Raw genomic sequence first — 14932 nt, forward strand, 5'->3', positions numbered from 1 at the left:
GTCTTGCTGTGTTGTCAGACTTGGTCTTGGATTCAGGCAATGCTACTCCTGGGCCTTCTGTATGCTGGGACACCGGTGTGCACCACTGTGATTTTCCCCAGATAGTGCTGGGGATGGAACCAGGCCTTGTGCCTGGACAAAGACCACTGAGCTACACCCCAGCCTCTTCATTACTATTGTTTTAATGCCTGCACTGGGCATGCGAATGTGGGGGTGGTGGTCCTGGGAGGACTTGGAAGCTGTGATGCCTCCCAGTGGCTCCTCAAAGGATCCACATATCCACAGTGGAACCAGAGAGCAAAGGCTACATACAACTCGGGACCAATGGCCCAGGCTGCGAGTTGAACCAGGAATGAGGACAAACTCAGCAGAGATGTGGAGGAAATACCTGCCTTTCACAGATGACACAGCAATTATGTCAACAGCCAAGAAAAACTGCAGTTTATTAAGACTCAACAAAGCGCTGTATTTTTTGAAAGCAACCTCCAGTGTGCGTCCAACCATCACGTTCCAAGAGGAGGGCAGTAAGCGCCACAAACTTTTTTCTTTTAATCTTAGAGTCAGAGACATTTTAAATTTAAAAGGTTCAAAAAGGAAAAAAGGGGGTAAAGCCCACGGAAACGGAAAACATCCTTTCCTTCCATCCCCAGTTTTTAAACAGGAGTTTTTCTATACCTCAGGGCTCAATGGCTGCACGGTAAGCCGTGCGTCTGGGAGCACGCACACGCATGCACACACGTGCGCACGCACACATCTGATATACATACTTGGGTATACATACATCAAATATTTAGGACGCACGTAATGTCGATGAGACGCAGTCACTCTGAGGAGGGCCATTCCGTGGGATACATGACAAAACTCGAACAAGTTTTGAACCCAGTTGTGCATAGTTCCTGATCCTCTAGAAAACAGTGCTTTTCTGCAACCTTGCAGGACTTGCTTTCTTTCTGTTTGTTTTGATAAAACCATTAAAAAGCTAATTAAAAAATGTAATGCACAAGTTTCCTGACCACATAGGCAGGGAGTACAATGTTCATATATTTTTCTAAAACATACTTGAGGGTGTGTTATTTCATTGTCTTTCTTCCTTGTAAAACAATCAAAACATTGATCATCTTTAAAACATAAAGCAACTTTAATATATAAAGCACTCTCCAAACATCCGTTCCTTTGAGTCCATTATTTGGTAAATATGTAACTGCTACACATTAGAGATTAGGGATTTCTCTTCTTTGTGTGTGTGTGGTTTTTTTTTTTCTTTTTTCTTTCTTTCTTTTTTTTTTCTTTCTTTTATTTTTTTTTAAATAACATCTTCAGTGCTAGGAGTTGGGTTTAAAAATACATGAAGTGGTGTGGCGCCGCCCTCGGGAGCCCTGGCGTTCCTGAGAGCGAGCTGGCGTGTGCAAGACAGAGACCACAAGGCCTGGTCACCTTGAGGAGGGGGTGAGGACAGTCAACAGAGTCCGCGATGGCTGGAGGGGAACAGCATGTCCCATCCCAGAGCTCTGAAGCAACACATCTGTATTCTGAAAATAGGTTTCTGTTTGTTTGCTTGTTTTTTTTTTTTTTAAATGATGGAAGTCTTTTTTTTTTTTTATTCCTTTTAACATTTTAAATTTTTTTTTAAAATTTTATTTTAAAGTCTGAAGGAGAAAAAAACGTCTGTAAACAGGTGGGAGCCCAAACACAGCTCCTCCAAAAGCAGTCACAACCCACGTCCAAGTGCTTGGTCCCGCTCCTTGCGGAACACCCAGTCTCTACAAGTATCTATGGCCACAGTTCAACAACAGTTTTGTTTTCTCTGTAACTTTACAGTCCAGATGGGAGTGGTGCAATGCTCTGGTGATAATCTTCTTGCATTAGTCCACAATGAGAAGCTGCTGAAGGTAGATAGACATATTATTTCTCCAGAGATATACACTGTAACTTTAAATGCAACAACAGAGTCCTTGAGTAAACATTTACACGTGAATTGTCACCAGCCCTGTCCCGTGAATTCTCTTTCCTGCTTAGGATTAGCTAACGGAAGGGCAGGGACACCTCAGTGCAAAGTTAGAAGCAAATAACAACAATGAGAACATTTGACCAATGCCAAAAAAAGAGGGGAAAAGCATGTACTGAACCGAAGGGAAACCCACAGTTAAATCCCTCACACGCTCTCAAACACGCACGCACGCACAGTGAGCACTGACTGTGCAAGAGCATGCTCACTCACACGGTTCCACACAAGCACACACGCACGCACGCACGCACACGCACATGTAGGCTATGAACGCAGACATTCCCTAGAGCCTGTCTCTGCGCACGGATGTCAACGTGAAGTGTTCACATTTCGGTATTGGCCTGCTGGGTTCAAGTATTTGCATGTTTGATATGTCTTTTTTTTTTTTTTTTAAACTTTTAAAAAATATTTTCTTGGGATAAAAAAAATGACATGAAAAGGTAACGAAACAAGGGTAATGTGCGCAGGCAATCCGGGGGACGGAGCTCTGTGCCCGCACAGCGCAGCCGCTGTCTGTCCCACCTGGCGCCTCTGGTAATGTGCATAATCGTCACAGGCTCACTGTAAATAGGCTTCAAGTCTCCCCGCCCACCCCACCATAAAATAACCCTTTCCAGCCCACAATCTGAAAAGTGCCCTTCATGATAGAACTATTCTAAGCAGCTTTTATACTTAAAACTCAAAATGACAACACACTGTACAAACGTAAGACGACATAAAATAAAAAGCTATGAGGAACATCCTGTCGTCAGCACACGACACTGACCAAACGCAGCCCGCACTGTCTCCAACAGTTCCCAAGGGCTGAGGCCAAGGTTCATCTTCAGAACTGGACAGAGGTACTCGAAGGGGCAGCTTGTCCATCAGGTGGAGCTTCAGAGCCGGGCCTGGCACGGTCAGCTCTCTTCTCCCCAGTGATTGTGACCCCTAGAGGGACTCGCCGCTGAGCAGGTCCCCAGGCAGCAGAGTGTTGAGAGGCGTGGGGCTGCCGATCACTCTGGTGTCATCAGCACTGGGTGGGCCCCACAGGCTGCTCGAGTACTGGGGGACCCCACCCCACAGCAGCTCACTGCTGCCTTTGCCACTCAGGCATGGGGTGTTCCAGTGGGCAGTGTCGCTGCGCACTAGGCCATGGGTGCTGCCCGAGGTGCCCAGCCTGGGCTGGCTGCCCCCACTGCTGGACTGCCAGCTGGAGGTGGGTGGGAGGGCTTGGCCTTGGGCCAGGAACCGGTTCACTTCTTCTTCACCAGCAAACTCAGCCAAGATGGTGGTGTTTCCCAGTACACACCTACAAGGCAAGAGGCTGGGTAAGTGTGTCACCCCTAGTCCTGAGTCTGTACTACCAGGAATGACAGATAGAAGTATCACCCTGTCACACTACCACGACCTAGCCAGTGGCTGTTTTTCCCTCACTTTAGATTCCGCACAGCCACAGAAGATTGATGTGTGGAGTGCATGTTTAAATGTGCTGCATGATGGGGGCTCAGCTGGCACCAGTGTCCCACAGCTCAGGCGACACTGGGGAGCAGGTCTGGATGCACTTTGCATGGAAAGCACTCTCAGTGGGCTGCTGTCAGCAACCCTGGGATCTGGGAGGGTTCCTTTTGGTCTCTTCCTAGGGGACACACAGACAGACACAAACTAACACAGTGACCACACGCAGACACAGGGTGAGGACAGCTGCCTACAAGCAGAGGAACTGGCCTCAGTAGTCACCTGCCCGTGTTTTGGCTTTGGCCTTGGCCTTCCAGCCTCCAGGGCTGGGAGAGGCACAGTTCTAATGTCAGGACACTCACTAGCTGGGGTGCAGTGTGGGGTATCACAGCACTCACCCGCCCCTCCTAACACTATTGGGCACTTGTGGCTGCCTGGCAGTATGAGGGGGCTGAGGAAAACATACATGTGCAGAGACTTCTGGGCCTTGGCGGCTTCCTCCTTGGAACTGTAGCGGACCACAGCATTGCCTTGGGTCAGGTTCAGGTGGAATGTGATGAGAGGCCCATGCTGCAAACACAGCGTCCGCAGTGTAGAACCATCGATCTGAGAGAGAAGCACAGGGTAGGACAGGACTTCCTCCAAGCCCTTGCTATGTTCTGGAGTAGCAAACCCCAGATGCAAGTACTGTATACGAGAACACATTCCCTTTGACGGGCTCATGGCTGTAACTGGCACTGAAGACACCTCTGTGGCCAGGCAGCTGAAGTGAGGGCTACTTCAGTCACATTAGTCAGAGGGAAGGGCCAAAGTCCCATTCTGGGTTCTGCAGTTTGCAAAAGACATAGCAGCAGGCTGGTAGCCTTGCAGGGATAGGCCAGTTCTGTGCCAAAGGATGGTGACTACAGGCTGACCATACAGCTGAGATGGCCAATCCTCTTGAATGATGCGTTTATAAGATGAATGGTTCTCTTTATAAGAGCATATTTGTCAGCCTTGAAAGGGCAAAGAAGTCATCAGGAACATGGCTGAGAGAACCACCTGTGTTTACCCACACTCACCTGCGCTCACACTCACCTGCACTCACACCTGCCCGCCTGGGCACTCACACTCGCCTGCACTCACACCTGCCTGCCTGGGCACTCACACCTGCCCGCCTGGGCACTCACACCTGCCCGCCTGCACTCACCCTTGCCTCTGCCATTCTGGGTTCTGAGGGAAGATGCTTGACACAGAGTTATCTGGGCAAAGTAGGTATCATCTTGGCTATAAGCAGCTACCCATGGATATGACATGACAGCCCCCCTACATGGTGGCACCCGTACCTGGGGTGTGAGATTGCGCAGAACGAGCCAGCTGCTTGTTCTTCCTGAGGTGTCAGTACTCCATGCAGAACCTGTGTGACAAGCACGGGACAAGAACTCAATCGACAGCTATATTCTCAGTCTGAACCAAACCATACAGCAAGCTTTAGTCTTTCGATCCCGTGGAAGCTGTGACACTTTTGATAAGCTCAATCTCATAATTACTGCTCATTCCATCCATATGAAAACCCTGACCTCCCAAACAGGCCTGCACCATGAGGCCTATCCCTTTCTGTCTGTGTTGGGAGGAGGCCGGATTCCATGGGTCCCTGAGAGTCATCTGCAGTTCTAGTCTTGCCTGGCTGTGCTCCAGCCTTCACTTGGCATCAACACTGAGAACTCTGCTCGGTGAAGGAAGGTGAATGCAGCGGGCAGGGCTGCTGCCAGAGGCTTGGGTGCTGCTCACAGGACCTACGGCTGTTCTGTGTAGCCAGAGGAACCAGTGACTGCACATGTGATGCAGGAGCTTGGTGGGAGGGACCTACTGTGCTACACAACACTTCAAAGGTGCCTTTCTTTCTGGTGTGGAAAGCCCTGACATTTCCATGGAACCCGGTGGAGAAATAAAGACCTTTGTGCTGGCTGAGAAGGGTAGGAAGCCCAGAATGGCGAAATGGTCTTTTTTGAGAACAACATAGTCCATGTGACACGTGTTCAATGCCCTGCCTGCGTAAGATGCTCCAGCTCTTTCCTAACCTCCCAGGCTCCTGGGTCTGACGAGAGGCCTGGGATAAAACAGGCGCACTTCCTAAATCATATGTAGAGTTGCTGAGTGCCCTGTGCCCTCGTCGAGAGGGGTTACCTGAGCAGTGCTTACCCGAGGAGTAGGAGCTGGTCCAGCCAAGGGGGCTGGTGCCCCAGGTAGAGGAAGGCTTGGGATTGGCTAAGCCTGGAGGTGGCCTGGTGGGTGCAGTAGTGTTTCTGGGTACCTTCCACAGCTCATGAGACAGAGAGGCTTGCGTGTGAGAAGCTGGGCCTGAGGACCACGTTGATTTAATATCGGACAGCTTACCTAGAAGGAGAGAGACAGCATGTGCATGCACATACAGAGTGGCTGCAGCTCAGGAGGCTGGCAGGATCCTGACACTGCAGACTGGAACGATCAACAGTGACAAAGCACCATGGGGCAGTCTGTCTGTCCCAGGATGTTCCCTGTCTGTTGCACAAGCTGGCCTCCAACTGCTGGCTTCAGGTGACCTTTCTGCCTCAGCTTTCTGGGCTGATGGACTGGTGGTTTTACCATTGCTCCTAGCTTTATCTGCTTCTAACTTCTGCTCAAATACACCGTGCGCGCGCTGTGTAGACTTTGCTGACTGCGGGCACTTCATCAGCTCGCTAACCCTGGCTGAAAAGAAACAGTAGTTCTGAAGTTTAATCCTTTTTTAAAATTTGTGGGGTTGGGGATTTAGCTCAGTGGTACAGCGTTTGCCTAGCAAGCACAAGGCCCTGGGTTCGGTCCTCAGCTCCAAAAAAAGAAAAAAAGAAAAAAAATTTGTGTTTGTTTAATTGAGATAGGATCACCAAGGTTGGCCTTGAGCCTGTGGTAATCTTCCTACAGGTATATGTCACTATACCTGATTTATTTGGTATTGGGAATGGGCTCCAGGGCTTAGAGAATGCTAGGCAAGCACTCTTTCCATTGGGCCACACTCCTAGCCTCTTTAAATTCAGTCTTTAACTTATCATCAGCAAGCTGTGCTGGGATGGTCATGGTCAGGAGAACGGCCTGCACACAGGCTTCTTGTACAGTGTCTAGGGGCATTAGCCTATCAGAGAAATGCGTCTCTCACAGGCACATCCCCCATAGCACTAGCATCTTTTCTATCTAGCTGTGGACACGGATGCTTCTACTACTTCTTGATTGAGATGCAGCCCAGGCATGCTGGCTGGGGGTCAGTAATTAGAACTCATCGGGAGAAACAGAAAAGCAATGGCCACCACCAGCCCCAGCTCCCTCACCTGCTCAAGCTTCACAACATCCTGTGTGCTCCTCAGACATCACAACACTCATGGGACCTGCCCGCTCTCATGCCAGCGTGGCCAGCAGGGGGACTACAGCTTCACGCTGACACGCTAGACACACTGTAAACCAAACGCTATCAGGAATGGTGACTTTTACTCTTCCCTTTTCTTTAGCCACACCCCAGTGGGGGGATAAACTGTTTAAAAACACTTCTCTGTCAACATTAATAGAAGTAGAAACGATCCAGCAGTTTTGTGTGTATGTGTTTTTTTTTTTTTTAACATGATGCTGAACTACACCAGTGCTGTGCTCTTCTCCAGGCATGGAGTGTCACAGGAATTCCCAAGGGACAGAGGCTTCAGAGCCGTCTTCTGGTGGGAGCTCCACGCAGCAAGGTGCACCACACTCGTTTAAAAATCTGGATAAGGTTTTTTTTTTTTTTTCTTTTCTTTTTCTTTTTTTCGGAGCTGGGGACTGAACCCAGGGCCTTGCGCTTCCTAGGCAAGTGCTCTACCACTGAGCTAAATCCCCAACCCCATAGATAAGGTTTGATGAATACAGGCTTATCTGCAAATCTAAGGGTATGTGTACATATCTTATGCCTTTGTTTTAATAGAGTTTTTATAAGGCCTATTGTGGGTAGCACATGCCTTTAACCCCAGTACTAGGGAGACAGATGCAGGTTAATCTCTTTGAATTTGAGGCCAGCCAGTAGGGCTACATATAGAAACCCTGTCTAAAAATTGTTTTTAATAATAAGCAATTATCCTCTATTTCACTCTAGAAGACATGTTTCATGTGAAGGAGTTGTGAGGTTTGTCTGCAGTAGCATAAGAAGCTTCGGACACAGAACAGGACAGTAGAACGTGGGCTCATGTGGGACCCGCCAGTCTCCTCTACCCCACTCACACCCAGGAGGCACACAGCTAACTGCTGCTTGCCTTGCTCATCTCACAAGCCCCTGTCTTGCCACTGTGGGGAGTAGGGGAGTTGTCCCACTCAGGTGGGACCTACATACAACATGGTCGTCACCACCCAGGAAGAGACATTGTCACCCCCATTCTGCACGTGCAGACACAAGTTCCTCCTGCTGAGCTTGTCGAGGCTATGCCTGGCTTCATCATCCATGGCCTCCCTGCCCATGAGGAATAGGACTGACAGGAAAAGCTGGGGCCTCCCCAGGTTTGTTTAGGGAGAGAAAGGAAAAGCTACCTACAGTCCTGGAGGCCAATCCACACCTCAGGACAGGACACTGAGGCAATGCTGCTCAAAGAGACACTGTAGCCAGAGGCACTGAGTGGTCAGGGCATTCTGAGAGGATGGTGGGAAGACCTCAAAGAACCAATCGTGCACTAAGCCGGGGTCCGGGAGGCGCGCAGTGAGCAGCATGGATGGGTACAAGGAGCTGTGGTGTGACAGATTAGGGAGGAAGACAGGCTGCACCTCCCAGCTCCTAGGAAAGCTTACAACAGACCTTCTGGAAAGTTCTAGAAAACCAAGGAGACATGAGTAGGAACCACCTGAAGTGAGAAAGTCACAAGGAAGAGAGCCACTAATAAGATAGCTAAACGCGGGGTTGGGGATTTAGCTCAGTGGTAGAGCGCTTGCCCTAAGCGCAAAGGCCCTGGGTTCAGTCCCCAGCTCCAAAAAAAAAAAAAAAAAAAAAAAAAAGATAGCTAAACGCCAGCCAAGATGCTGAATATCACAAGGCTTTTCCCTCCCCAGAGGAGAAGAATTTAAATATAGGGTATTTCTTGTTCTTCTTAAACTCAAAAGACACAAAATTAAAAATATAAACTTCTCAATATAAACCTTGGTACATAAAACAAGAGAAATGTTCTGATCCTAGATCTTAGTTCCAGTTCCCTCAGGGACCAGGGTAATAGCGGCATCTGTCCAATCGCTGTGTTCACCGAGTCCTCGCTTTCGAGTCAGAGATCTTTGTCCCTGCACCTAGAGGGCATGAGGGCATGAGGGCTACTCTTGAGACACTGGGTTCCTCACAGCTTGGTGTGGATCTGGCCACGCCTCTTTCTTAAGACTGAAAAAAAAAAAAAAAAAATCAAGACCCTGTGGGATGGGGATGGTGCCAGAGCTGCTGGGGGAGGGCAGAAGAGCTTCTCCAACTGCGACCCAGGCAGAGCTGGGCTGTTATGCCCAGCAACACTCACCGCACCGCATCAATGACTTCTTAGGAGCCATGGCCACCCTCGCTCAGTCAAGTGCACCACTGTACGTGCTCTGGTATCTCCCAGCGTCACTTGACAGCTGACAGTTACTGCTATGCTGTGACCTTCAATTTTAAAAGACGTCTGCTCCACCAACAGACCTAAGCCACTTGCTCAGCCTCCAACATCAGCATCTAAGACCACAAGACCAGTGCATCCAAGGGCTGGGGGGATGGCTCAGCGGTTAAGAGCACTGACTGCTTGCTCTTCCAGAGGTCCTGAGTTCAATTCCAGCAACCACATGGTGGCTCACAACCATCTGGGATCCGATGTCCTCTTCTGGTGTGTCTGACAGCTACGGTATACTCATAAAAAAAAAAAAAAATCTTAAAAAAAAAAAAAAAAAAAAAAAGAAGTGCATCCAATCCTACACTTACACTTTCTAACTTACAGTACGGTCCAACACTGCTCCCACTCCCTCATGCTTGATAGAGGCTGTGCAAAGATAGCATCAAGAATCAGGCAGGACGGGCTGGAGAGATGGCTCAGTGGTTAAGAGCACTGACTGTTCTTCCAGAGGTCCAGCAACCACATGGCAGCTCACAACCCTCTGTAATGAGATCTGATGCCCTCTTCTGGTGTCAGGCAGAACAACAGACTGGAGCTGGGAGCAGAGGAGTATGCCTTCACTACTCCTTTAATTCCAGCACTCTGGGGGCACAGACACGGGGAGCTCTTTGAGTCTGAAGCTAGCCTGATCTACTCAGTGAGTTCTAGGACAGCCAGGACAACATTTTAAGACCTTGTCTCAAAAAAGTAAACAAAGACCAGAGGGATGAACAGAGGCCCCAATTCCCTTTCAGATCAAAGTGATTTCAAGAAAAAAAAAAAAAACTTGTTATAAAAAGCTAATTGCTGAAGTAGTGATTGCCTTACACAACAATTTAAAAAATGCTATGAATGACTTGTTGGTGAAGATTCTCGATCCACAGTTAGGGTTATTGTGGTGTTTGAATAAGTTTGGGCCCCACAGACTCATGTGTGTGAATACTTGGCCCACGAGAAGTGGCACTGTTAGGAGGTATAGCCCTGTTGGAAGAACTGTTACTGTGGGGATGGGCTTTGAGGTCTTATATGTTCAAGCTACCCTCAGTGTGGCGCTCAGTCTTTCTCTTGCTGCCTGTGGATCAAGATGAAGAACTAACTCTTCAGCTCCCTCTCCAGCACCATGTCTGCCTGCATGGTCCCATGCTTCCCACTGTGATGATAATGAACTAAGAATCTGAGCTGTAAGCTAGTCTCTATAAAATGCTGTCCTCTATAAGAGCGGTCATGGTCATGGTGTCTTTTCACAGCAATAGAATCTGAATGAAGACAGTCATGTTGGGTTTGGTGTTTGTGGATTAGGGACAGTGTCTGCAAACTTCCAAAATCTGAAGCACATGTTATTCTGAGTACATCGGCCAAGGGACACTCGACACAAGCCCACGCCTTGTCATTCTCCCCACAGGCTTTGCCTGGCACCTGCTCATATCACACTTGGCTCACAGCTCACAGAAGGCGGGGTGCAGTCCTCCTTACCTCCACTCTTGAGGAGGTAGCGGTTGACATCCTGGATGGTGGTGTTAATGGTGGGTCCAGTAGGGACACTTCCAGGAGTGACATCAGGGTCATTCTCAGGATCGATGTTCTGAAGTCCTTTCCATGGGACCCCGGGGTGGAACTCTGTTCATGGGGATCAAGATGGGGCTGCACACTAAGGCACCTGCACACTGCATCACTTAAAACTCATTTCCCATTGCAGAAACTTCTAAATTCTGATGACTAGGTCCAGAGGCACTCCTTGCTTACATACGGTTCATTCTTTTGGAACAAACCAGGAACGGCCACTACATGTCGGACATGCCTGTGTTTCCCAGGTGGGAGCTCGTGTACCTTCCTACTGTCCCCCTGCCTCAGGCTTCCCCTCACCTCGAACTGGGAAGCTACAGAACAATGCTTGACACCACCATACCCCATGTAGTCTTAATGGAAGCCCCAAAGCTACAGACTTGATGCTTGCAGGACACACAGTGCAGATGAGGCTCCTCAGCTCTAATTGCTCTCCTAGGCTTGGGCTCCCCTTGACTCTATTGTTTCCCACAAGTACCATGCAGTCTTACCTGGGGGCCAGCTGATGCTGGAGCCATTTGAGATTTTATCACTGTCAGACTTGGCACGTGACCAGCTATGGGGAACAGCTACCGGAGGACTGGCTGGTGACTCACTGTTCTGAATTAAATCGTACCGGCCGTAAGAGTCATCAATAGAGGACTTACCTGGAGGCCCGATGCTTAGACCTCCAGGGATAGCACCTACAGAACAGGAACCAGGAAGAGTGAATACTCTACCAAGACACCTAGGAATACAGAACAACCTTCCCTTCTAGGTCCAGGATCTCACCCCTCGCAGTCTAGGGTTCTCTAAGAACTGTCAGTTAGCCCAAACATGGTCTTTAGACGACTAACACATTCTTTTGTGGTGCTAGGCATAGAACTTAGGGTACTGTGTATGCTAGGTCAAGCTTCTACCCGAGAGACACTGACTAACCCGTGTTACCAACCACACACCATTACTATTATTGCTGAGATTTTTTTTCCCCCTAGACCAGACTGGCCTCAGACTCAGACAGATCCATCTGTCTCTATCCCTTTAGCACTGGGATCATAGGCGTGTGCACCACTACCTGGCTGTTATCATCATCATCATCACTTTGTAGTATTGTGGATCAAATCCAAGGCTTCATACATGCTACACAGCATCCATGGCTTTTTTTTTGAGATGGAATCATGTAGTCTGGATTGGCCTTGAATGTCATATATAGCCAAGAATAATCCTAAACGCCTGATCTCCCAGCCTCCACCTCCCCCATGCTGAAATGATAGGCGTGTGCCACGGTAAACTGTTCGATGTGTCAGGCTGGAAGGTGTATTTGTTTCTGAGATCGGTAGGGTCTGATGCACCTTACTTGCTGTGTATTTTAAGATGCCCTTGAATGTCTGATCTTCCTGATTCTACCCCTAACGCTGTGACTCCAGGCATGCAGCACCAAGCCTGGTTTACTACAGCCGCACATTTTATTTTAGCCCAGGCTTCCTGCCTCCCAGGCAAGCACAGCTGAGCTAATGCCCCTGCCCGGACACCTGAAACATTTTGATTTGTGTACGTGCCCATCTGCATGGAGGGCAGAGACTGTCAGCTGTGCCTTCTATCCCTATCCTCCTCATCTTCTGCAAATAGGATTTCTCACTGAACATGGAGCTGGGCTGGAGCCAGCAAGTCTCAGTGACTCTCCCATCTGCTCAGACACACTGAGGTTACAGGCTATGTGGCCAGTTCACTTCTGAGGATTTGAACTTGGGTTCTCATGCTTGTGCTGCAGCCAAGTGCTCTGTCTACCCAAGGACACCCTCCCTGATCTTTTGGGTTTCTTTTTTTTTTTTTTTTTTTTTTTCTTTTTTCGGGCTGGGGACCAACCCAGGCCCTTGCGCTTCCTAGGCAAGCGCTCTACCGCTAAGCTAAATCCCCAACCCCTGATCTTTTATTTTAAACATTTTTATCTTTATTTTTATTGTATGACTGTTGCCTGCATGTATGTCTATTCACCATGTATGTGCCTGGTCCCTGTGGAAGTCAGAAGAGGGCATCGGATCCCCTAGAGCAGGAGTTACCGGCAGTTGTACTCCACTATTTAGGTGCCGGGAATCGAACGAACCCAGTTCCTCTGCAAGAGCAGTCAGTGGTTTTAACCTCTGAGTAATCTCTCCAGCTCCCTCCTCACCTTTTAAAGATAGTTACCCAAGCAGGTTGGAACACTTGGGCTCAAGTGACCCTACTGTCTTGGCCTCTTAAGCAGCTGAATTCATATCATGTACCTAGTAAATATGCAGCCCTGGCTGATATGGGACTCACTCTGTAGACCAGCTGGCCTCAAATTCAGAGATCTGCCTGCCTCTGCCTCTAAGAGCTAGCACTAAAGGCATGTGCCACCATACTTTTCAGGTTTCTGGCTATAAACAGATTCTTGAACAGACTTTTTGAGCCAGGTCTCATGTAACACAGGCTGGCCTCCAACTTGTAAGTAGCCAAGGATGGCCTTGACTTCTTCTCCTAGTTCTCCTCCCTCTAGTTCATAACTGCTGGGATTAGAGATCACTCCCTAATCACCTGAGGCTGGAAATCTTCACACATGCTAAGCTGGCCATCTGTGGACAAACGGAGTCTTTGCTGCTTAGTGGTCGGGGAATTCTCCCTTTAGATTACATGAAGAGAGGACTATACGCCCTATTGCATTTCTTTTGTTCCTTTCTGGTTCTGGGATAGAACTCAGGCCCACACACAAGCAAGACTAGTGCCCTGCCCCTGAATGGAGGCCATGGAGACCAGGTTAGTGGCCCTGCCTCTGAGTCATATCCTAGCCCACTCCAGGCTAATATGATGATTAGCAGTTTTGTTTCTTTCTCCTTTCTATTTGATACTTTTGTGACTTACTTTTTTGAAAGGCAATTTTTCTTTAGTACTTTTTTTTGACATTAAGAAAATAAAAAACGTTCTCCATTATCTATTTGTGTATCCGTGGGTATATACATGTGAGTTGTAGGTACCCACAGAGACGATGGGACTTCTGTTGGAGGCAGCTGTGAGCCACCAAGCATGGGTGACAGAACTCAGCTCCTCGGCAAGGGCAGTGCCTGCTCTTCCTGCTGAGCAGTCTCTCCAGGCTTCAGGGCTCTTTTTGTTGGCAGCGAAAAGGAACTAACTACAGAGCGCTGGGCTGTTCCGTGTGCTGGGGCCTTTTCAGTGCTTGTGGGTTTGGAGCTAAGATTTAATGGCTAGCTCTCAGGTATTGTGCAATGGTAGACTACTTTTCTTCTGTTCTGGGGACTACTGCACAGAAAGTAAAGTAATATTTCAGGCTATCCCATCAGTAAGTGGTGTGCAACCTTCTGTGGGTGGGCATTTGTCAAGGGCATACGTACCATGCTTGCTAGGATTCTGGTCCAGGGGAGAAGCAGCACTAGACAAGTTACCCATGGAATTGGGATGTGTCCACTGAGGCAGGCGTGACTGGGACTGAGATGGGTCCTTCACAGACAAACCACTGCTCATGTCTATGCTGTTGACATTCATGTTTGGGTTCAATCCGGCTGAAAACACAGACACCACTAGTATTTGCCTCTTCTCTGAAAGATTCCACTATGAAAGCCCTCTTGGAGATTTGGCCTCCAACCTCAGGCACAGCCACACATTTCCACTGTAATTCCACCTCCTGCCCCTACAGTGCTCTGGAGAGAAGGTCTCACTCTGTAGCCCCAGCTATCCTGAAACTCAGGAGTTCTGCCTGCCTCTGAGTCCTGGGAGCTGGAGGTGCAGGCATAGGTTGCTTTGCTAGCCTTTGGTTTGCTTTTATTCTGAGACAAGGACTGGCCTGGAATCACTACGGTCTCAGAGTGTCACCCTAACTGGCCTGGAATCACTACGGTCTCGGAGTGTCACCCTAACTGGCCTGGAATCACTACGGTCTCGGAGTGTCACCCTAACTGGCCTGGAATCACTACGGTCTCGGAGTGTCACCCTAACTGGCCTGGAATCACTACGGTCTCGGAGTGTCACCCTAACTGGCCTGGAATCACTACGGTCTCGGAGTGTCACCCTAACTGGCCTGGAATCACTACGGTCTCGGAGTGTCACCCTAACTGGCCTGGAATCACTACAGTCTCGGAGTGTCACCCTAACTGGCCTGGAATCACTACGGTCTCGGTGTCACCCTAACTGGCCTGGAATCCCTCACGGTCTCGGAGTGTCACCCTAACTGGCCTGGAATCACTACGGTCTCGGTTTGTCACCATAACTGGCCTGGAATCACTACGGTCTCGGAGTGTCACCCTAACTGGCCTGGAATCACTACGGTCTCGGAGTGTCACCCTAACTGGCCTGGAATCACTACGGCCTCGGCCTG

At 49.0% G+C, this 14932-nt stretch overlaps 1 protein-coding gene across 3 annotated transcripts in view; it reads right to left on the reverse strand.

Annotated features, from left to right (window-relative positions):
- Nucleotides 1–413: 413 nt before the first annotated feature.
- The window catches only part of Tnrc6c (trinucleotide repeat containing adaptor 6C), a 72591-nt gene continuing 58072 nt past the window's right edge, over nt 414–14932 (reverse strand). For 2 of the 3 annotated variants that reach the window (XM_032914063.1, XM_032914064.1), the window contains 7 exons: nt 13953–14120; nt 11097–11288; nt 10516–10659; nt 5621–5815; nt 4765–4835; nt 3906–4045; nt 2933–3293 (listed from right to left, as the gene is read on the reverse strand). In XM_032914063.1, the coding sequence (XP_032769954.1) occupies nt 2933–3293; nt 3906–4045; nt 4765–4835; nt 5621–5815; nt 10516–10659; nt 11097–11288; nt 13953–14120 (1271 nt within the window). Of the gene's footprint in view, nt 3294–3905; nt 4046–4764; nt 4836–5620; nt 5816–10515; nt 10660–11096; nt 11289–13952; nt 14121–14932 lie in introns of all 3 variants that reach the window. The other variant, XM_032914062.1, reaches the window with a different exon arrangement.

This window comes from Rattus rattus, chromosome 9 (genome assembly GCF_011064425.1).
Source record: "Rattus rattus isolate New Zealand chromosome 9, Rrattus_CSIRO_v1, whole genome shotgun sequence".
NCBI classification, from domain to species: Eukaryota; Metazoa; Chordata; class Mammalia; order Rodentia; family Muridae; genus Rattus; species Rattus rattus.